Source organism: Alosa sapidissima, chromosome 22, assembly GCF_018492685.1.
Source record: "Alosa sapidissima isolate fAloSap1 chromosome 22, fAloSap1.pri, whole genome shotgun sequence".
Classification (NCBI taxonomy): Eukaryota; Metazoa; Chordata; class Actinopteri; order Clupeiformes; family Clupeidae; genus Alosa; species Alosa sapidissima.
The window spans coordinates 28382161-28404559 of NC_055978.1; the positions used below are offsets into that span (position 1 = coordinate 28382161).

At 44.2% G+C, this 22399-nt stretch overlaps 1 protein-coding gene across 2 annotated transcripts in view; it reads left to right on the plus strand.

The window, feature by feature from the left end:
- tafa5a (TAFA chemokine like family member 5a) overlaps window positions 1–20889 on the plus strand; it is a 68681-nt gene extending 47792 nt beyond the window's left edge. For both annotated transcript variants that reach the window (XM_042079502.1, XM_042079503.1), the window contains exons 3-5: window positions 12301–12428; window positions 16438–16604; window positions 18568–20889. In XM_042079502.1, the coding sequence (XP_041935436.1) occupies window positions 12301–12428; window positions 16438–16446 (137 nt within the window). In that variant the 3' untranslated portion in view covers window positions 16447–16604; window positions 18568–20889. The remainder of the gene's footprint in view (window positions 1–12300; window positions 12429–16437; window positions 16605–18567) is intronic.
- Window positions 20890–22399: the final 1510 nt, after the last annotated feature.

The following is a 22399-nucleotide window of genomic DNA, read 5'->3' on the forward strand; positions in this document are numbered from 1 at the left end:
GGACTTTCAAAAGCTCCCCTCGTCATCTCTCCAGCATGTCACTAGCAGTGCGCCGGCCCTCTTGATTCTAACTTTAACCCGTGTTATTTGTAGAAAAGCACAGTTTCTAATGGAAACACCGGGCAAGAGGGGCAATCAGTACTCCATTGGTGTTTGATTGCTGCTCTTTGTGCCTTTTACAGAACGCGATTGCACACTGCTCCTCCATCAGATGTTGAATACCTGCCATTAGCTGGAAATGGATACAGGTAGATACCACTGCAGGATTGGATGACATGTTTAAGGTGTGCTGTGATGACACCCTAAAATGTGTTGATGTGCATAATTAATTTTAGTTCCTTTGCTGTTAGTGTGGGAATTTAAGCTCTGCTGACTGTATTGGTCAGTGTAAGGCGAAACAGCGGCTGGCCCCTGGCCGTTCCCTGAAGAGGATGTCATGTGATGGACTAGCAACATGGTATAAAGGCAAAGGCGTTTGTCAGGATTGTCCTGCAAGCAGGCCTGACGAAGATGTGCGGAGAAAGAGAATGTGGGAAGGGTCGAGGCGGCCTCTGTAGGTGTACGCTGTAGCCAGGGAGTCTGGGGAGAGCGGTGGCGTGTGAGAACCTGATAAGGGGGAAAGAAATGAGTCGTCAACCCCCCCCCCCCCCCCGCTTTCTCTCCCTCTCTCTCCCTCCTCTCTCTCTTCTCTCTCCCTCTCTCTCTCTTTCTCCCTCTCTCTCTCCCCTCTCTCTCTCCCTCTCTCTCTCCCTCTCTCTCTCTCTCCCTCTCTCCCTCTCTCTCCCTCTCTCTCCCTCTCTCTCTCCCTCTCATCTCTCCCTCTCTCTCTCTCCCATGTTCGTTATGCATTTAAACGCAGCTGTGATGTAGAGCCGTAAAGGGAATTTGCCTCCTTCCTTTCCCTTGGTTACAACGTGTTGTTTTGTGTGATGCCTGAAAATCATAATTTGGCTGGGTGGCATATAAAAGAACACCACTGTGATTATTTTTTATTTGCCTCATTAAAACAGTAAGGGAACAGCTGCATTTACATGAGGCAGAAGTATAATGCCAGGGCACTCTATTGTGACTGAAATTAATAAAATGCATAATTAGGTAGTCACTGTCGTCTTTTTTTCCTGTGTGGAAGTGCTCTTCACCTGTGTGGAAGTGCTCTTCACTATCTGCCATGCTCCACTTCTATTGAGCGCTACATTTCCAAACAGACTTCTTTTGTTTGGGTGAGTTGTTTTTTCTCCCCCGTCTTTTGTCATTTATCTTTATTGGGTGGGTTAACAATTTCTACTGAACATGAGTAATTTAATAATTCATGCGTTGGTAGCCTTGTACTCTTCCTCCACCTGTTATTGCCATAGCTGTTCAGTGTAGCTGTGTTCAGTGAATTGAAAACAGCAGCGCAGAACGGGGAGCGGGGAGCAGGGAACGGGGAGCGGGGGAGCTCAGAACGGGGAGCGGGGAGCTCAGAACGGGGAACGGGGAGCGGGGAGCAGGGAACGGGGAGCGGGGGAGCGGGGAGCGGGGGAGCGGGGAGCGGGGAGCGGCCCTTTGGAGATAGAGGGAGGAAGGAGGAGGAAGGGTTCCCCACACCAGCTCCTGAATGGAATACGAGACGACTTCTCAAATGAATCTAGAGAGGTTCTCTCTGACGTCTGAGAGCAGAACGTGTGTGACTGTGTGTGTGAGGAGGGGATATGAGAGAGAAAGAGAGAGAGAGACAGAGAGAGAGAGAGAGATAGAGAGAGAGAGAGAGAGAGGGGGGGGAGAGAGAGAGAGAGAGAGAGAGAGAGAGAGAGAGAAGGCACGAGTACAACTGCAGTTGTATTTCCACTCTCATCTAATTGTTCTCTCTCTCTCCTGCGGAAAAGTGGAAGCCAGTGCTGGCTTTGTCCTTGGAATTGTGCAGTACGGCAGTAATAAAAGCACCGCCCGTATTGGGTCCCCCCCTGTGCGCCAGGACCACATACATCATTATCCCACCCTTCACACATCTGGTCCAATGGACCTTTTTTTTTTTTGACCGACGAAAGTGCACATCCTTTGTTATCATGCAGAGCAATCTCTGTAAGAGGGTGTTATGGTGTATTGCTTGGCAGAAATAATAAAAGAGCTGTAGTGACAAGCATATGAAAGAAAAATAAATCCATGAAAAAAAGCAAGGTAAATGAATACAAATGATGTCTCCTTCAGCAAGGAAGAGGCATAAATCACTTGGGGATTAATATTGGTTGCAGATGCAGGTTTCTTTCATTAGGTTATAGAGCTTCAAAGTGGAGCCATTATGATAACAAACTCACTGCGCTGTGCTGGGAGGTAATAGTGTGTTCACTCAGTGTCGGCTGTCAACCCGTTGCCGTGGTGTGAGATAAGAATGTGCAGGAGGTGCAACCAGGAGGACAGTCTGCCCAGCCACTAACGGTCAGGATGGTCAGGAGGAGGGGGAGAGGTGGGGGGTGGATGCGCAGTGACCTATTAGTGGCCCATCCTCGCCTCTCCTAAACTTTCGGTCACGGGTTCACGTCCTCTGTGGGTTTGCTTGCGTGAGCCACTTAACCTGGAAATATCAAACTGTGATCCAGACGTCAAAGTGGGTCGCTGTGTAAATTGGACTTGCGGTGCACTTAGTCACCCTGGAGAACGTCTTCAGAGTTCAGCAAATAAAAATAGATGACAATGAGTAGAGTGACGGGCACTGTGATGGAGGATCTATGGTCTTTTGGGGCCCCACCGTCAATATCAAGGCAGCACTGCCTGGAAGGCGCTAGTGTTAGTCAAGGGTTATGTTTATGGTTAGGGTTATGATTAAGGTTAGGGTTAGGTGCCTTGAAGTCGTCGGTGGCATCGCTGCGATGGTGGTCGATGAGGCCCAAAAGACCATCAAGTATGATGGAGGGGAATATTTCCTGTGTAAGATTTTTTTCTCCTCCTCTGTAAATATGCTTTTTTTTTAACAGACAGAAAAATGTCGCATCTGCCAGAAATTGTGACTCACGCTTTTGCTGCAATGCAATGTCACATCGGAGCAAACTGCACAGAATCACTGAGCGCTGCGTAATTAGCCCTGGTTCAATAGCTTTGTCTCTCCTCCTCCCAAAAAATGCCCTACCTAAAAATAAACATAGCAGTAAAATGCCAGAGCACCAGAGACATGGCACGTTTGAAACAGCGTTGCTTGTGACACACGGCAGTGCCGAGGTCCAGCTGTGAGGGGGCCATGAACAGCCCCAGTCATCTGGAAGAATTATGCCCCTCATTAATATTAATGATCTCATGTGCATGGTGTACAGAGCCTATTGATGATCAGCATGTTTGTGGAAAGCCAAGGTAATGTGTTGGTGCATTAGAAGGGAAGGTCGTTTGTGTCTCCTATAGATTTTTTTTCTGTCTTTTATGTTCTGCTGCAACATTTGAATGTACTTTGCTCATAAATGTATGTCAGTTTGTGATATAGTATCATTTCTGAGAGGGCTGCTTTGGTCGATTTCTTTCCCATGTAGGATTTCACAGCTCACACAAATGCAGCCAGCAGGTTAGCATGCACTAAAAGGATTTGTTAGAGATGCCACAGTCAGGCCTGCAGGTCTGAAAACAATAGGATGTAAACATCTGGCATTTGTGATGGGTGAAGGCTCATCCATCTCGGATGAACTGCTATGTCATCACAGCTTTTGAATGGATAATGCATCCACAGAGCGAGATGGGGGAGGGGGGGGGGGGGGGGGGCGCAAAGCCCGCTGAGCAAAGGAAAGCTAATACCTGTGGGAAGCTAGTCGCCTCACAAAGCAGAACAAACTCGCTATGAGAGGGAACATGGGGCCTGAGGGAGCTTTTCCACCAGGGACTTACTGTTAGCATAATTCCAGTCACATATTTGTGGTAGGGCTTTTTTTTAATCCAGGCTAATGAATGAATAGAAATTGCTTTATTGTGCCAGTGTTGCATATCCCTGGCACATTCACCAGCTCCTGCTATAGCCTACTCTCAGATATACTGTCAGAGGAAGTGTGGATCTGTTGCTAGGGCAACGACATGAGGAGCTTTGCTGATTGGGTGAGACAGGGCTCAAGCCTGGCGTTGTTGAGATTTTAGAAAAGCTATGTCCTGATTCCTCCCTCCCTAAATTAGTGTCGTCCATCACTCTTGGCAGGGGCTTTTAGAATGGGGAAAACTCTTGACAGTAAGCAGGTCTGATTGGTCCTTCTCCCTCCCAGAACAGACATGATCTCCATTTTCATGCCGGTTGCAAATGGACAAATAACTACAGACCTACTGGAAACCATTCCATGATAATGCTTCATTGGCTGCACCAAAAAAAAAACTATTTGGGGGGTGAAAGTAGTTTCCAAAGCCTTGTGTGTGTTTTTGTCTTCCTTTTTAAAACTTAGGGCAGTCGTCTGGTGTGTCTCTGTTGACTGTGACTTCTGTGGGTTTAAAACTGCATGAAGGTAATGCTTAGAAGAGAGATCTGTTCGCTTGTGAGAAAGCACAAGAAAAACGAGAGGAGTAAAGACACAGAGAAAGAAAAAGAGGTAAAACAGGAGACGAGAAACGAAAAAAAAAAACAGACAAAGAGGGAAAACGATGGAAAGTAAAAATAAACAGGCAGGTATTTGGCTCGGTGAGCGGCGCTTGCCGAGTCGTTGAGTTGCCTTTGAATTTGTCCAGGGACAATGTGGCGGGAGGAATAATACACCTGCCAGTCCCAGTCAGCGGCGGGCTGACAAGAACATTCTGCTCTCCACTTAAACACAACGTGCCATCAGAGCAGAACAGCAGCAGCAGCAGCAGCAGCAGCAGCGCTCCCCCTCTCCCTCTGTGGATTCTAAAAGCCACCGCTTGAGACTGGGAAAGTTAATTCGAGTTTGCAGACAAAAGAATGAGAAAGTGGAGAGAGAGTGTGAGGGAGAGAGAGAGAGAGAGAGAGAGACAGAGAGAGAGAGAGAGAGTCTAGTATCACCTCCTTCTATAGCCTTCATGCGTCTCTGTAGGGTAGCGATTGATTGGTTCATTCGGTTTACAAAAAGTGGATGGCCGAAAAAACTTGTATCCTTAGACTCAAATGACAAATGAGCTATTGATTAGTTGTGCACCATTCACTGCAACTCTGCCCTCACAGTGCATGATGGACCTCATTATGGTATATCCCAGAGCATGATGGACCTCATAATGGTATATCCCAGAGGTGTTCAGCTGTGATAGGCCACCAATAGTAAAACCGTATGGCCTACGCTATGTACATGTAAAGAGTCCATGATGTATTATTGGCACTTCTGAAGTTCATGCTAGTGCATGGAGAAAGACAGATAACATTCAACTGGAACCCAAACTGGAGCCTGTCAACCTGTCACCTCACAGGTCATATTTATTGTCTGGTCTTTGTAACTGATAGGTTGTGGTTAATCTCCCCCATAGTGATTATTTTCTGCTTACTGAGATCGGTCTGAGAAAAAAAAAAAAAACACAGTTCCTACATACCTCAAAGCATCAGCGTGGATCGATATGAATCGGAGGCGGTCAAGAGATCAAGCTGACAAATGGTTTGGTTGCTGCCAGACTTGAGACACTTAGCATGAGCAAACCTTGGGGCATTGTTGCACTAACCTTAGCTATTGATTCAAGCTGATTCCCCTAAATGTCAAGTTGGAACTCTAAGGCACTTGGGCATCCAGTGCACATTAGTGGGGTTGCTGAACACCATAGTGCTAAGAGTTCTTAAGCACCAAAGATAATTGCAAAATGTCATTATTGTTTGGTGGGCATATCCAATTACTGTGATTAGCATTTTATGGTGGCCTGTGATGATGTCTCATCACAGATATATTAATCAAGCCATTGTTGTGTGTCAGACTGCTCCTGGGCCTCAGTAAAGCAGAGAAGCCTATAGAAGGAGGTTGTCATGGAAATCCAGGGCTTTACAAAGCACGAGTTGCAAAGTTTGGAAAGTATCTAGCAGGAAAGACATAAGCCAAATTATGGAAGAAGCAGGTCTAAAACTGTAATAAATAATGAAATGCACAGAGGCTGCGCTGAAAGCAGAAGGCATTGGAGCTGCTGCAGCAACAGCAGGTTTTGAGGGGAAGATCAGACAACATCAGCGGCAGGAGCACAAAAGCTTAGCAAAGCATTACTCTAAATACATAAATAATGCTCCCCCACTGCAGGCAGCGGCCCCTCTCATTTATTGTCTCAATAAAGCCTGTCTGCTGGTCTCTGCGTCGGTCATCCGTCAGAGCCCGCCTTAACTGGGTCAAGACCACTGGGGCTCAGGAGACCGGTAGCGGCCCTCTCTATCTTCTGAAGCGCTCCACAGCTGGGACCTGGATATTGCTCACGCTTAATGGAGACCTTAACAATTCATCGCCCTAGCTCAAGTCATTTAACCATTTACCTTTAAAATGCGCAGTGCGGCCAGGCAATCCCAGGAATCTCAGCGCTAAGTGCTACAATGGATTATTGCAGGCAAGGAGAAGCTGTAGCAAAAGCAGAAGGGAAAATATTGAAAGGAAATAAGAAATAATATTGTGCTACTAAGAAATTGTTGAATCAATAGATTGTACTTTTATGAAATATTAATCTGTTATGGGCATGCAAATATGTTTTGCTTTATATCTTCTTTATTATTTCTTTCATTAATTTATAATATCTGTCTCTACTGCAGTGGTAAGTCTCGTGAGTGATCACAATCACATGGAGGCCAACTGTAATTTTTCTCTCGCACCAATCCTAAATGTTACTTGAAATATTGTTTGAGATCTTATTTTCCACAAATAGGACTTTTCTTCTCTCCAGTAAGCCAGAACTCCTGAGGCTTAGTGAAGTATTGTGTGAGCAACAGAGGATCTACCCCTAAGGAGATCGTTTGCTCATTTCTTTGATCTAGTTTCTATATTTGGTTAGTAAAATCTAATGACTGCCTTCCCTGCCTTTTTATTACACTACAAGATGAGTTTCTGATGTAGTAACATTTTTGCAATCTATGAAGGAAAAAGTCTGCATTGTATAATGAATTAGAGAAGTGGTAGAGGTCAATGGAGATAAATTGGCTTCTCGGGTTTGAAAGATGTCAGATGGGTGTGCTATATCCTAGGGGACCAAGTGTGTGGCAGAGCAGTGTGTTTTCCTCATTAACACGAAAACCATGCCAGCAATGCCACACATCTGTCGGCTAGATTATGAAGTGTGGAGTATGCATACTGTGCACGCCTCTCATTAAGGTCAGTGTCACTTTCACAGGTTCCAGTCCTCAAAGTGAACTGAGTAGACCAGGTATTCTGTATTTTTTGGTGCGTCTGATCCTGGGACTGTGCGGTGAGAGATTTTTTTTTTTTTCCTCCTTTTTTCCGGATGCGGCTGCTGACACAGGTACAGTAGCTGGGGGCTCTGTCGTCCGGTACAGATGCACTGGGCCTCTCTGACAGACTGCGTTTATGAGACGCTCTCCGTCGAGGAGGCTCCTGTTCTGGTTGACATTTCCTCCGCTGGCTTACAGCGTCTCCAGGCTGTGGGGGGAAATGTCAGAGCACATCTGTGAGTCGGCGATATCACTCAGGATTCCATCTCTGCACCGCGGGCCCTTGTGTGCCTGATGGCCCGAGGAATCGCTAACAGGGAAATGGGCACAGCGATCAGTGGCAGTCCAAATGCCCTACTAATTAGTCACCCAATTGGCATTTACAAAATTGTTGTAAATACATTAAAAAGCTAAAAATTGTCATTAATTAAGATGACATCTGTTACAAATGGACCCTGTCATTTCCCAGTTTGAAAGCTTTGTCTAAGTCATTTGAGGGAAAAGTAGTAGAGACAAGGCAAAAGTACTGGAGCTATTTCTATCAAATAGACCATTGCACCAATTTCCTAAGACTTACTAAGCTCAGATGAAGTTGCAGAGCATTAGTGTGTCATTTCTGAATGTGCAGAGCCAGAAATTACACGAGTGCAAAAACCATTTGTGACACAATCCAGCTTCTGCAGAACCTCAGGCTTTTAAGCGGCTGACAGGTTTCAGACCAGACATTCATCAAAGCCACCAAACGGGCGGAATAATCTCATGAAAATCATGCAGTGGACTGTAAGGAGCAGGGAATGCTGGTGGCTAATTACACAGACGGATTTTTATTTTTGTTCGCATCGCACATTCAAGATTCGACACCCTGAACCTGCCAAGTGTCTTGCCTCCGTCGCAGGCCGATCGCACAGGAGCACACTTAATTAGGCTGGATGCTGTATGTGCTTTAAAGAAACATGAAAGGGTATTTTAGCGATGAAAGCAAATTACTTTGCCTTTATGGCCTTCTTTTGGATCCTTTGAAGCTCTTTTGTTTGACCATATCGCTTTAAAAGGCTCCCGACGAGCTCTCCTGGAGAGCATTTTCTTGGGGTGGGGGGGTGCATGTCCCACCCGACAACGCGGGGGCGTTCTCCTGCTGCAGGGGCCGCGTAACCCGGGAGAGAATGGCAGCCGACAATGGGCCGCCGTGTTCTCAAATGCCTGTGTGGAATTAAGACACACCAAATTTGCTTAAAAGGGTCTTTGAGCTGTCATTACTGCACGGGGGCTCTGCTGTGAATGTTAATGCCGCCGAGCTGTGGGTGGGCACGAGGCCAGAGAGTCCCAGGAGAGGGACTCCAGCCACCAGGCCTGGGCTGGCTGCGTGGTCTGCTAAACCACCGCATGGTCACTGATGCCAGGACCGCTGCGATGATACCGCATGATAGCACGATAGCCTGGAATTACCTTTGCCACAGTGATGCTGATGCTTTATCTCTCCGCAGGCCTGATGGCTTGATTCAAGGTCCGAGAGAAGGCATTAGTTCCTCCTGCCACCGTGAGTGAGCTGTAATATTAAAAGCACTTAAAGCTGCTGCGGCATGTTTTTGTACTCGCAGGGTTTGATTACTGCAGCAGTGCAGAGAGCATTAAGAGAGTGGAACCTGTGAGGGGTCTGAGATTAAAATCTAAAGAACTAAACAAAATGCTTGTTCAAACAGCGACAGCACAATAGGCGTACTATAGCCCGGTATCAGCAATGCTGAGGCCCAGTAGTGAGTGCTGATGGTGGCTGTTCTAGCTCAGATTTATTTGATATAATCATCAGATCACATCTTAGCCTCAACAAAGGAGCTGTGGCTCTTGCCTCCTACTAGGCCCTGCTCGACGCCAGCATTAGGCAGGATTTATTACCCGGGGTCCCTGGCTGTTGACATGAGTGTGATATACCATTTCACTGAGATAGTGTCCCACTGAGGGTGTAATGATGTTATTCCCCCCTCTTATCACTGCAAGATGAACTGTGCACTGATGCCTTCCCAGAGGCAGATTAGATTCAGGTTGTTTTTATTTCATAACACGTGCAGCCCCTCCATTTTGGCGTGTTGGGCATTGCCACAGTGAAGAAATTAGCTGGAAGTCCTGCCCAAAAGTCTAAATTAACTGGAAGAACTTGTATGTCATTGATATACGGCATCAGATAAGATGTCTGAAATGTGGGTTTTAAATTCACTCCTGTCCTCGGAGAGCAATGCAGGTCCCCTCATCCTGTTTTATGGTCAATTGGATTAATAATTGGGGCTAACAGGCTATCACAATCAAATTGCCAGACACAAAACAGTCCAGGAGGACGTATTACCTTATTAAATAGATCTCACACTGCGGCTTTATCATCTATCGTCTCTGGCAAGCTGTTATTCAGCTAAGGATATTAGAGAGCTTCTGTGAACTAGAGGAACACCTGTGATGAAAATGTCAAGGACGATATCAATAGTTACGTTTTGCAACAGAGGTCCAAGCTAGCTTGTTTCCTCATTCTCCTGAATGATCTTGCTTTGTCTGTCTTGTCTCTCCATCCACACACAGACTGCCATATCTGGATAGGCCTTGCTCTCTCTCTCTCTCTCTCTCTCTCTCTCTCTCTCTCTCTCTCTCTCTCTCTCTCTCTCTCTCTCTCTCTCTCTCTCTCTCTCTCTCTCTCTCTCTCTCTCTCTCTCTCTCTCTCTCTCTCTCTCTCTCTCTCTCTCTCTCTCTGGGCTGAGCTCAATTACTTTTTCTCCTGACACATATCCATCATGAACTGGGCCTCGGCTTTTTGTATTGAATTGATTTATCTGTCGGCTGCTTGTGAGCCTGTGAATGTAGAGCACGCTCAGGCCGGGATAATTGAGTGCTCTTGTGTGGTCATTGTGTGAACAGCAGCACCGAGCATAACACCAATGGGCCTCAAGCCGCTCCGCTGCCTTGATTACTGGTCCTTTAAATTCCTCCATTAGATTCGCAATTAGGAGTGATTGTGCCTTTCTTGTCTCCTTGAAGCGTTTGAATTTTCACACACTTGCAACTTGCCAAATGTAAATCCAGCCCGGTGTCCTAATTAGCTTAGTGTCTGATTGCACAGCCATGCCGCCCACAAAAGACAACAAAACTGAAATCTGAATGACATCAAGAGGCATATTTTTACAAACAGCGTTAAAGAAGAAGAACTGGGGGTAAAAATCTGCAATTAACCTCTGTGAGACATGACTCTACATGTTTGGGTGGGTTTCTATGTATCGCTTAGATCCATTCAGTAATTATTCCATTGAAGTGGCTTGAATAACTTTCCCCAGACCATGGTAAATTATGGTGATGAGTAAGATGATTAGATACATCTTAAGATGTGAAATTATCAGCTATGAAAACACGCTTAGTGTCCCAATAAAACCATAATTATCCAGTTATGTATATAAAATTATAAATGGAATCCAATTAGATATAGTTATATTAGCATGGAAATTATTAGAAGATAGTTAAGATAAGTGTTTTTTTTTTTCATGAAGGGGCATTCATGTTTCATGTTTATGGCCGCCAAGACAGTCAAATATAACATAAGGCAAAAATAGTACACAATTACTGTATTCATTAGTTATGTAGCTGTATTTATCCATATAAAATGTGTGTATGTTGTATAAAGTTTAAGCTAATGAAGTAAAATACAAGACAAATAACCGAGAAACTCATAGACACTCCTCCCGCTCCCTCTCTCTCTTTCTCTCTCTCTCTCACTCCTTCCCTCTGACATTCTCCAAGGGCCAGTTTTGGTGTCATGATATGCAAATGCAGGTGTGTTAAAATGACCTACTTTTATAAATAGACATTTGTGTATGATCAGCCCTACCTCAAACAGTCTCCAAATAGACTTGATTAGGGAGAGACTGTAACACTATATTTTGATCCGTACAAAGATACTATACATAGCGTATAGAGCAAGGTCCATAAAGACCAGTTTAAGTGGTTTTCCTATAGTAAAAAGTTGACTGGTTTGCAGAGAACAGGGTTCTAGACCACCGAACACCTTTGGGATGAACAAGAGCAGATATTGAGATCCAAGTATTCTTGTCCAACATCAGTGACTGACTTCATCAATTCTGCATGAATGCTCAAAAAGTCTTGTGGAAAGCCTTCCCAGATGAGTGGAAGCAGATGTGGTTGCAAAGGGGGGACCAATTCCATATAATGCATATGGTTTTAGAATGGGATGTTGAAGTTGCTGTGGGTGTATAGGTGTCCCAACACTTTTGTCTATATAGTGTGTTTCATGTTGTCATTTTTGTCCAGTTGTAGTGATACAAAAACAAGTGCTGTGTGATTCTCCAACATTGCATTTATAGCTCATGTCCTGCTTTACTTTGCACCTTAATCAGCTGCAAATATCTGGGGCATATAGAAATAAACTGAGTCAGTCCCTCCTCACTTTAATAAGTAGATATCCAGCTTCATAAGTGCCATGCAGCTATAGATGTGTTCGTGCTATTTCCGTATTTTGACATTATGACAGTCAGGGGGCACTGGGAGTGCTTACAATAACATTTATAATTAACTATACCACAGTGTTGAACATTCAAGTCTTTTCGATGTGATTCCAAGGCATGTCATCAAATCAATCCCATTGTGTATGTCAATGAAAAACATAGTAATAGATGAAATTCAGGCGCATGCATTTATTATGAAGCAGCCATGTTTCTTTGCTCATATCTGAGGGACTCTCCCCTGCACGCTCTCTATTGTGTGATGCCCTCCCCCTTCCACACACACACACAAGTGAGCTGCTGGGCAAGGTCATGCTTTACGCTGGCAAAATGCCCTGTTAGTGCCCGCACCACAGGTGTGGGCTCCTCCACGCTGCTCCAGAGCCACGAAAAGCTGAACCACATGAGTCAAGTCAACCACCTGTCAATTAAGCCTGCTTATATTGGCTATGTGGCTTGTTTGTTTTAATGCACCGTATCGTATCCCGTGTAATTAATTGGTTCTTCCCTTCCCTCCCATAGCCCGTATTGTCAGGACCAAACAATGGTGTGAGATGATTCCCTGTCTGGAGGACGAAGGCTGCGACCTGCTAGTAAATAAATCAGGCTGGACTTGTACACAACCAGGCGGCAGAGTCAAAACCACCACGGTGAGTCTTGCTGACACCCTCATTAGACAGTGCACAATGGCACCTCCACCTAACAGTCCGACTAGGACTTCCAGAGTATCCTTTGCATTTCTCAGCACTTAGAGGAAGTCATTAGCATGCCCTAGCCTACCCCAAGATCCCCCAGAAGAACAGAAAGCCTCACACACACACACACAAAAAGAAGAAAACCATTCCCTCCTCATCTCCATTTTTTTGAATAACACTGCAAGAGTTGTTTATCTTTTTATCACTGGCAATTAGGTTGAATTAAGCAGGTCCTTAACGCTAATGATTGGAGCAGATGGGTGATCACGGCAGGTATGTCTGTGGAGCCGCTCTCTGTCCCAGCGCACGTACAGCAACCCACAGGCCCAGTGCTGGCAGCCACACAGCCATCAGTAATTACAGCACATTCATTAAGAGTCATTCGTCATGCGATGTTCTCATTCGTCTACAAATGTCACCCTGTGAACTCCAACAAACTTATCTGTTATTTTTGAAAATAATCAAAAGTGTCAAAAAAACATCAAGAAAAAGTCCACATTGCATTTATAATTCCATAATTTATAATTCTTCAAACAACAGACATTTCAGCCATAAGATAGCACTGATTCCCCCAGACACATTAATCATTTGCTATAAATAATTAAATGGTAGAGACAAGCCTACTGTACATTGGGCCATTATAGTCATTTGCCTTCTGTAACTTGTTTGTCATGACCAGTCAAAAATGGAAAAGATGATATTGATGCAATTGCTTTTAGTGTTATGATCACTGCAGTGGGAAATATTGTAAATGAATCACACAATCGTTAATCTGTGTTTTTAGATGTCTCAGAAATGCACCTAGTGTACATCACATCTTTATTAAATTGAGAATGATTTGTATCAGTGTGTTGAGATCCATATCTCAAATCGTGGAGGCTAAATACATTAATCTGTTATTTATGACACATTTGAGGTAGAAAAAGAGGAGCTGCAATTTCATTGCGGCTGAAGCTGACCTGATGTTTATCAGCCTGCTTGACGTTGCCCGTGAGCTGACAAGTATTCATACTTGTTCCATATTTCAGCTGTGTGGTCAGTGGCCCAGTCAGATGGCTTAGGAACTGTCAGCCCGGAGACTGATGTATGATCCATCATACCAGGGAGGGATTGCCTTAGAAAAGTCTAGAGCACATCGCCCAGACTTTCTCTTCTCTCTCTCTCTCCTCAGCTCAGTCTCTGTCTCTCCCTCCATTTCTCTTCTCTCTCTCTCTCTCCTCAGCTCAGTCTCTGTCTCTCCCTCCATTTCTCTTCTCTCTCTCTCTCCTCAGCTCAGTCTCTGTCTCTCCCTCCATTTTCTCTGTCTCTTCTTTTTCCTTTTTCTTCTGTGTTTCTTTCGTGTCGTGTGTCTGTGTGATGTCTGGTCCTGACATTCTGCCGGACAATCGGACAGGATTTCAGCATGTGGAGTCCTACTTGTCTGTTAAAGCGTTGTGTGGTGTGCTGCCCTGGCTCTCCCCTCCCCTCCCCTCCCCAGCGCAAATAAACCCCAGCTCATTTGTATTCATGCTGGATGCACAGAAGTGCTGGGCCGTTAGTGAAGAAGGATGTTCTGCACGCAAACGTGTATGAATCAAGAGCACTGTCAATGACTGGCTTGGCTGTATATGAGAGTGTGTCATTCACAGAGCTCCCATCCATCACTGTCTGACCTTACTTGCAGTACACGCGCGCGCTGCCAAATATTAGCCTTATTCTAAAGCAGGAGTCAAACACTGGAGAGACACACCTGAGAATGGAGAAGAATTGAACTGGATTTGTGCTGCATGCGTTTTGCTGAACGTCACAATATATCACATTTTATACAATCAGAGACTGTGCAGAAACTCTAAATTACTTTTGCGTTTCTTCTTCAAAGCTTTTTTTTGAAAGCTTATTGCTTTCTCTGCATGACATTATTATTAAACAACCATTCCCCAGGTACATTGTTTTTACAGTGCATATTTGCAGTGCATATTTGCATTCTTAACCATTATCTCTTATATTTCACTTTGCTTGTTACCCATTTTTAAACCCCCTGCTGTAACAAATGTGTCTGTGTTATAGTAGCCACCTCTATTTTAATGGAGGAAAAGGAGGAACTATACAAGCTATTTATCTCTGTGAGAGCAGCCTGTGCAGGAATGAATGTTGATGGAACACTCTAATCTCAGAGTTATCTGAAGAAATCAGAGTCTGTTTAATAGGCAGAGCCACGCAAAACACCTTGACACAGAACAGGGAGGAGCTCCTCTCAACATTAGCATGAATGCCATTTAGTAGTCATATGTAAAACATTTAACCTTTTTGGAAAATACAGCTTGGCAGTGCTAGCCAGATACATTTACACCACACCACAAAGTGGTCCGAAGCGTCTCTGTTTTCCTGAGTAGTACACATAATCCGTAGAAAATATGATTTCACATGATCACTATCTATCTTAGACATTGCTCGTCTTGAGAGATTTCAAGGCTAGTAGAGAGGTTTCTCATCCTTCCCAAAGAATGCCTTCTTTTCAGGACTTAAATAATTGCAACCCTTAGCACCTCTTGTAAGCATTCTTTGTGTATTGGCTGTCATCTCAAAGCAACACTGCTCACAGCATCTAAGTCTAGAGCCATTTTTAACAGCATCTCTCAGAGCTGACGTGTCTCCTGTCAGCCCTTGGCATGTAAAGTAAAGCTGGCACAGGTATTCTGAGCTCTTCTCCACAAGCTCTCAGAGTCTGGAGAGTGTCTGGAGTATCTGCCATCGCTGTATACAGCCCTGTTCTAGCTAATGCAGTGATTACAACTAATGCAAGTAGACACTTAATCAGCCATTCTATTACCTCCACAATGATTGGGATATTTAACTAGTGAAAGGAGACCTGAGCTGGTGGTGTGCACTGATCAAAATGAGCCTGATTACTGTAATCAGGGCTATTTCACAGCAGACATGCAAGGGGAGTCTGTTCATCAGCGCCGCTTCCACACTTCAAAGTCTCAAGTGAGACTGTTTTTTAAAAGCCCATCTAATTTACACCACCAAAACACAGCGTCTAGCATTTTCACTAGAGATAGCAACAGATTGTCAGATTCACAGATTCTCTTGTGTGATTCTGAGATCACCAATCAATAAGTGTGACACATTTGGATATGTTTGTTTTTCTTTGGTCGTGTTTATGTATCTGTGTGCAAATGTGAAAGTGAGTAAGAGAGTGCTTGTCCAACAGTCCATAAAAGGGCTATTTCGATTGGGGTCGCGTAAATGCCCACTCCGATTGCGAGGGAAGCCGCAGATGATGGGCAACCCGGCAGTGTTGGTACCGGTATACAGCCTCGGTAATTGATCCCACTGGGCCTGCTTGGCACTGTAGGACCCATCCAGTGGAGGGTTTTAAACAGAATCACCACAGAGAGGACAGCTGCTTCTCCATGCAAACAGACTCAGCCGCTGCAAACCATTAGCTTGCACTGCCAATTCTCATCTGGACAAGCCAAGTCAGCAGTCATTTCCTGCTCCTCCATTTTGAGCACCTTCAAGAGTGCAGCAATAATCACACAAAGAGCATTTTACCCGATTTGAAAAGTGGATGTATAATTAAATGTATGACCATCGTTGACCATATGTAAATTTGTGTTTTAAAATTTGCATCCTTCAATGACCAAATAGCTATTGTCATTTGACAAAGGAAGCCATTACTTAAATGTTTTGTTGTTGCCAAGCAAGGCTTTATTGGATTTGGCTTTGAGTTGTTCCATCTTTCATAAAACGGAGACAGAAAGAGGCCCCCCTAAAGAAGACGTACCATATCAATGTTTAAAATCCTTTATCTCCGTCATAATATTTCACTGGTACACCCTTCACCTGTTACTGGTACATGGTCCTGCTCAGTAAGTGGCCAGGCTCCATGCTCCTTTACAGCCAGGGTCAGTGTTGATTCATTTCACAGTTCAACCATGACCATAAACCTGCCAATTGCCCCCCACCCCTGTGATTTCAGGCTCTATGACGTGATGGGAGTCCCACTCAAATCTCACCTCCTCTCTCAAAATATGGCGGATCACATGGCTGAACCTGACAGACAGCCATTCTCAGCCACTGCTCAACAACTGACTTTTACAAAAGCAACAAACTGCAAACCATGATGGGCCTTAACAACTACATGAGGTACACACACCGCTCATCAGGTCCAAAAATAGCAAGTAATTCATTAAATCATTATTGTACTGTTGTATGCCCATAGCATGCGTTATTCCCATGACTAAATGAATTGTAATTTTAAACTGAATTGTATTATTGGACCCATGACTAAATGAATTGTAATTTAAAATTAAATTGAATGGTAATTTCTCTGACATTTCCACATTAATACATCCTTAATACATCCTGTTTAACAGTATAGTATCCCACCAAATCACTCACATTATAGTGAGTGCTGGTCAAAAGCACTCCATTAAATGGTTCCCATTAGCATTTATGAACTGCTCATGATAATTGTACACTACACATCTTGTGTGCATATGTGAGTAGTTCCAGTCCTGCATTTGTAAATCCTTTCCATCCGTTGCGCTGACATTTTCGGATGCAGAGTCATGCGAGTTGACTGCGTGTAAATGTCAGCTCAGGGCCAAATGCCCAGAGGCCGTTGTGTACCATCCAGAACACCCAGGTGCACCCCTCCATATGTGCTGTAAATAACAGTCTCCGTTTTGGCTCCAGTTTAAGTGTCAGGATTCTCAGCTCCCTGTCTGCAATAGTGCCGTAATCTCACCTTGCAAACAGAGAAGAGACAGAGAGACAGAGAGAGAGAGAGAGAGAGCAGCGAAGAAAACAGAAACAGGGGGAACAAGAGAGAAAGCGTGAAGGAGAGAACAGAAACAGGGGGAACAAGAGAGAAAGCGTGAATGAGAGAAGGGAGAGACATGTTTTAGTAAGTTGTATTTTTGGGTTCAAGGAAAATTCCTCTGAAAAAGTCAATAAATATTGATCCAGGGTTCTGTGACGAGACAGTTTTAATAATTTGGAACTAAAATAAATATGAACCTCATTAAATTTTTCAACATGGCAGACTGTCACTGCTGTCTCTCTGTAGTTGTACAGGTAGATCCCTCAGTAAGTGTCAGAAATATGCCTGATCAGGGCCACGACCGATTCTTCCATTTAATCCCAGCCGTTTCTCACAATGATTTTTGTTTGCATGTGTAAACATTTCACCCATGCATGGTTCGGTGGCTTCAGTCGCCCGTCTTTCATTAGTGGAGAGATTAGTGGGAGTGGCGCTCCTCGGGGCTAAAGCGTGCACATTACTGCACTAAAGACAGAGGATGCACAAGCGGCACTTTCTGCCTTGGGTCTGCTTTAATTCACTTGCGTCCACGCTCCCTGGAGATCAAATCAAGACCACCTTACTAAGCATTGTCATTTTTTCATTAGTTTGTGTGAAATTGCATAAGAGGTAATTACATGTGCATCGCTAGAGGGCAGTGTGGCTCCCACAGACGATGCTAATAGCGGCCCCTGTTCTGACAGAGACACAGCATTTGTGGTGGTCTTAATTACCTGAGGGCCACCGTAGTGTATTAGAAATGACATGCCCCTGTCTTTAGCCTCTATACTCTTGGGTCATTTCACTACTCATCCACTGGCACCGACATTATCCTATTAAATTGAGGTTCATTTAGATCTTGATTGCTCTGTCCCTGTTGTTTTATCTGAAGACATGCCTGTGTTTAATCTAACACCTGCTTCTTTCATGGCAATTTGCTCTCAGTGCAGTTGTCAAGAGTTCATTTTTATAAATTAAGCAGCATGCAAGCTTGGAAGGCTCAATGCCTTTATCTAGTTGGCTGGGAACCATACATTTACCAGATGGTGTGGAGGTTTCCAAATATTTCTCCAAGCTGGCAAGGTCCCCTCTCCTCAGAGTTATATTGCTATTACTCTGATAACCTTTTAGATGCCAAAGTGTTTGAACTCTTAAGCACATTTACCATCAAAAGTAATTGTCATGCTAAAATGTAAGTCCCACCAAACAGTGTGCATACAAAACAGTTGCCACAGAATTTGAACAGTGAACATTGCTGTGGGTTTTCCTCTGTGGGACTAAACTTGTGTTGTGGTTGCCCTGCAGGTCTCTTAACAGCGGCAGTGCCCGAGGCTCCTGAAGTTGGGGAAGCTCAGACTGGACTCTGTCACGCTGCTTCCCCTGTCCACACACACCGACCCCGCTGTAGATAATCTGCTGTCATCAGCTTAACACGCTTGTCCGTCTTCCTGTTTGTCTGTATGCTTTGTAAATGGGCCACACCCCCTAGTGCCACGGAGGACTCCAGTCTCATGTAAAGCACTTGGGGTGGTCGGTCTGCTGGACTACGATGCATAGTGATCAGAACCGATCCAATAACGGCAAGTCCCCCATGAACTGAATCTGCTGGACTATGAATAATCTGAGACGCTGAACTCTCTCCAGAAGACAACAGCTCTCAGTCTGGAGTGGACCTGTGCTTATGAACCAACTAAAGACTGTGGACCTGGCTAACTGCTTGTGCTGTGACTGGCCTTCTGCTGGAGTACACCTTTGGCACTCTTGACTTTTTTTATTGACCAAAGAGGGAATCAAGTGTTCTGGACAAGAGGGGCCAAATAGAGAGTGAAATATCCAATGGCAACCTTTCCCCAACAAATGTCTGCCCTCACGTAACCGTAAATCCAGAGGGCGGCTGACCTGTGCTATATGATTTCACAGGACAAGTGAACACAATCAAAGGAGTACCTTTAATACTTTGTTGACATTTTTCTTGGACTTAACCCAACACTGTATTTTGAAGCTGGAGTTGTAGAGACAGTATACATATATATGTATATGTGTATAAAAATCAGACTTGCATTTTTCGGTAGCAACATCCGGAACAATTTGCAATAAGCATGGTTGGTTACTGTAAAAGAGAAAAACCACTGATCATCCGACAAAAACAGAATATTCAATAGTCATTTCTGATTGCCAGATGATTGCCAGAAAAAAGGTCATTAAATGTATTTTGAAAGACCGAAAGTTATATATTTAACAGTTTTATATGTTGTACCTTTGTAGAGAACCTTATTTAACATGAATAATGTGGTCAAATGCCAGTCATAGAACGTCAGTGAGCTTTGCTCCATAATGCTGGTCTGTTCTGCTCTTTCTTTTCCCCACACCGGTAGCAGTTCTCTTTTTATACCCATTGCAGAACTCAGCCATCTGTCCATATACATCAAAAAGAGGGAAAAGGACAAAATGTGAAAAATGAGTGATCATGGTGAACTGAACTTTATACCCCACTTTAGTATCTGGAGTAATGGAAATCGCTATTTGCTATTGTATTGTAAAGGTGTGGACATTTGACTCATTTCTTTATGGATTTTACCTAATTTATTTCTGTGCTTGTGTTTGTTGCACAGTGCCGACCTCTAAGTGATGACACTTGAAGGAAGAATTAAGAAAGTCTTAGAATCATTTACATGAGATACTTTTTTATTATGAGATATTTTAAGAATAAATCGATTGCGTGAAAGAAATATCACTTGCTAAAATAGAATTTCAATATACATGGGTCACTAGATTGATCTTACTTTGCATATAGTTTTATTTGTTGGAAATTATATTCTTTTATTTTGTGAAATGCTATATTGAAAAGAACTGCTGCTTTATATAGAAGCAATCACTATGCATTTGACGAAGTTCTGCGAATGATTGTCATCCAAATGTAGACACAAGCTATAAACATCACATTTATAAATGCATAATACACACATAAATTAATGACTGATTGGTTCAAATTGAATGTTTAATGGGAACAGTCATGCTGGGATTTGATTACAATAATCATGAATATGGAATGTATTGATGCTGCAAGATAAAGGCTCTCATTGAGAATGGCAATTAGGACAGAGAAAATGGCAGTTATTGGACATAATAGAACCTCATACATTGTCTTTCTCTGATGGGAGGCGTATCAATCAAATGCAGAACACACAGGCAACTTGCGCATTAAGCACAAACCTTTAGTAAGTTTCACTGGTATTTTTGCAAGAATGGAGGACACGCAAAAGACAAGCAACTCACTGGCTGGTATCCCCTCATATTCAGAGCGCATAGAGTACTATTCATGCTATCTGCCCATGTAGCGCCTTACAATATGTACCAGACTTGGCGTCAGTGGCCACACAAAACAGAGGGACATAAGACAAGCCCGGAGGCCAGGCAGAAAGCCACAAGATGACCAGTCCCTCCAGCAGCCCAAATAGATTTGAACTCGAGGCCCAGACGGAACAGATGCCTCTGCTTGTGATTAAACTCTCGCCCTCTGTCATTAACCTCATCCTCTCCCTATCTCCCTTGTCCATGCAGTTCCCACTAACACTTGGCTGAAGCACCTCTGAGAGTGCAACTGTTTCTTGCCAACACCAGCTGGAAATTAATAAAGTTGTGTTGACTGTGGAAATTCTTGAGATGCAAATAAGGTCCTCAAGGAGTGTAGGCTCTCTGTGTAGCCTGAATGTCAAGAGAGTTGGAATATTTAATTATGCCTGATTGAATTCCAATAATCTGCCCCATATCCTTGAGGTTTGTGTGTTAGAAGTCATGCCTTTACACATATAATTTGATTAGGCGAGTACAATGCCGAGTTTTCCTAAAGCTATGGTACAGTCAAGCACAAAGAGACCACCAAAAAAGTAGTCCTACCCTACGCACCGTGGGGAGTCAAAGTGGGTCATATGTTAATGGAAGAGTGCACAGGAGTGTGTATTTCAGTGTGTGTGTGCACATGTGTGTTTGTGTGTGTGTGTGTATGTGTGAGAGAGCGTGTTTGAGCCTAGGCAGATATCAGGAAAAAATCATTTTCACTCTTCCATATCTCTGTAATGATATGATGTGTAGTGTTGTGTAGTAGTACAGCTGATGATTTGCGTGTCATGGTGGTGCTCTTATCGCTCCCTGCCCACCTGAGCCTAACTGGGCGGTGCCGGGAGCCGCGGAATCCTCCGGCTGTCATTGAGGTGACCTACAGAGGGCCGCGAGGAGGCGGCCGGCCATCCAGTGCTTTACAGTCGGCCATAAACTGGCCGGGAGACTCCTCGCTTTACAGCGCTGATAAATCTCCACAATTCCAATACTGCTGCAAAGGCAAAAAATATTATTTACTTTGATGGATAACATTTACCTGCTAATTCAAATTTCATATTGTAAGTCTTTGTTTACAATATAAATCTAATTAAGTGTGCTCGCCGTGATGCGAAGGGGAGATCAATACGCAATATGGCTCTCCCTGCTGCATCCCTCAGTAGATGTCTGAGGTTGCCAATATTTTCAACCCATAAAACTGTTTGGGCTCTTTTCAGCAAGTCCAATAATCTGTCAAGGTTAGAGGAGAGTGAAGCAAAACATTACCATTGTGCCTGTCATACCAACCACGTAGTGGGAGACCGCTCCCCTAAACCAAGATGACATCATTTGGCGCGGGGCGTTTCCGTATTGACCGCTGAGCTCACACACCTGTAGGCCACACTGCATGCACTGTCCTGCTGAAGGTTGTTAAGCTAAGACAATGGCGTATGTTCTCATGGCTGAATCTATTATTTGGACGCAATACAAGCACATAGATGTCCTCTCCCACTGGCCACAAACTGTTTTCTCCCGAAGAGTACAAAGATAGAAAGGTACCCTTCCTGGATGGTATAAAACGCCTGCTTGGCCACATATATACATGCTCTGGCATACTTCACAGTGTTCTGTCCCACAGTCTGTCTGTACTGCTCAGTCAGTGCACTGGTAGTCTGCTGGCTCGCCGCTCACGGTCCGTTCAGTTGGAGAAGGGCCCCAGTCAGCTGGGCTTTCAAGCTCCATTTAGCTCCACTAACAGCCTGCATTTATTACTGTCTGTGATCAGCCCCACACTGCCCGGCAACACACCAGCACCTGGGAG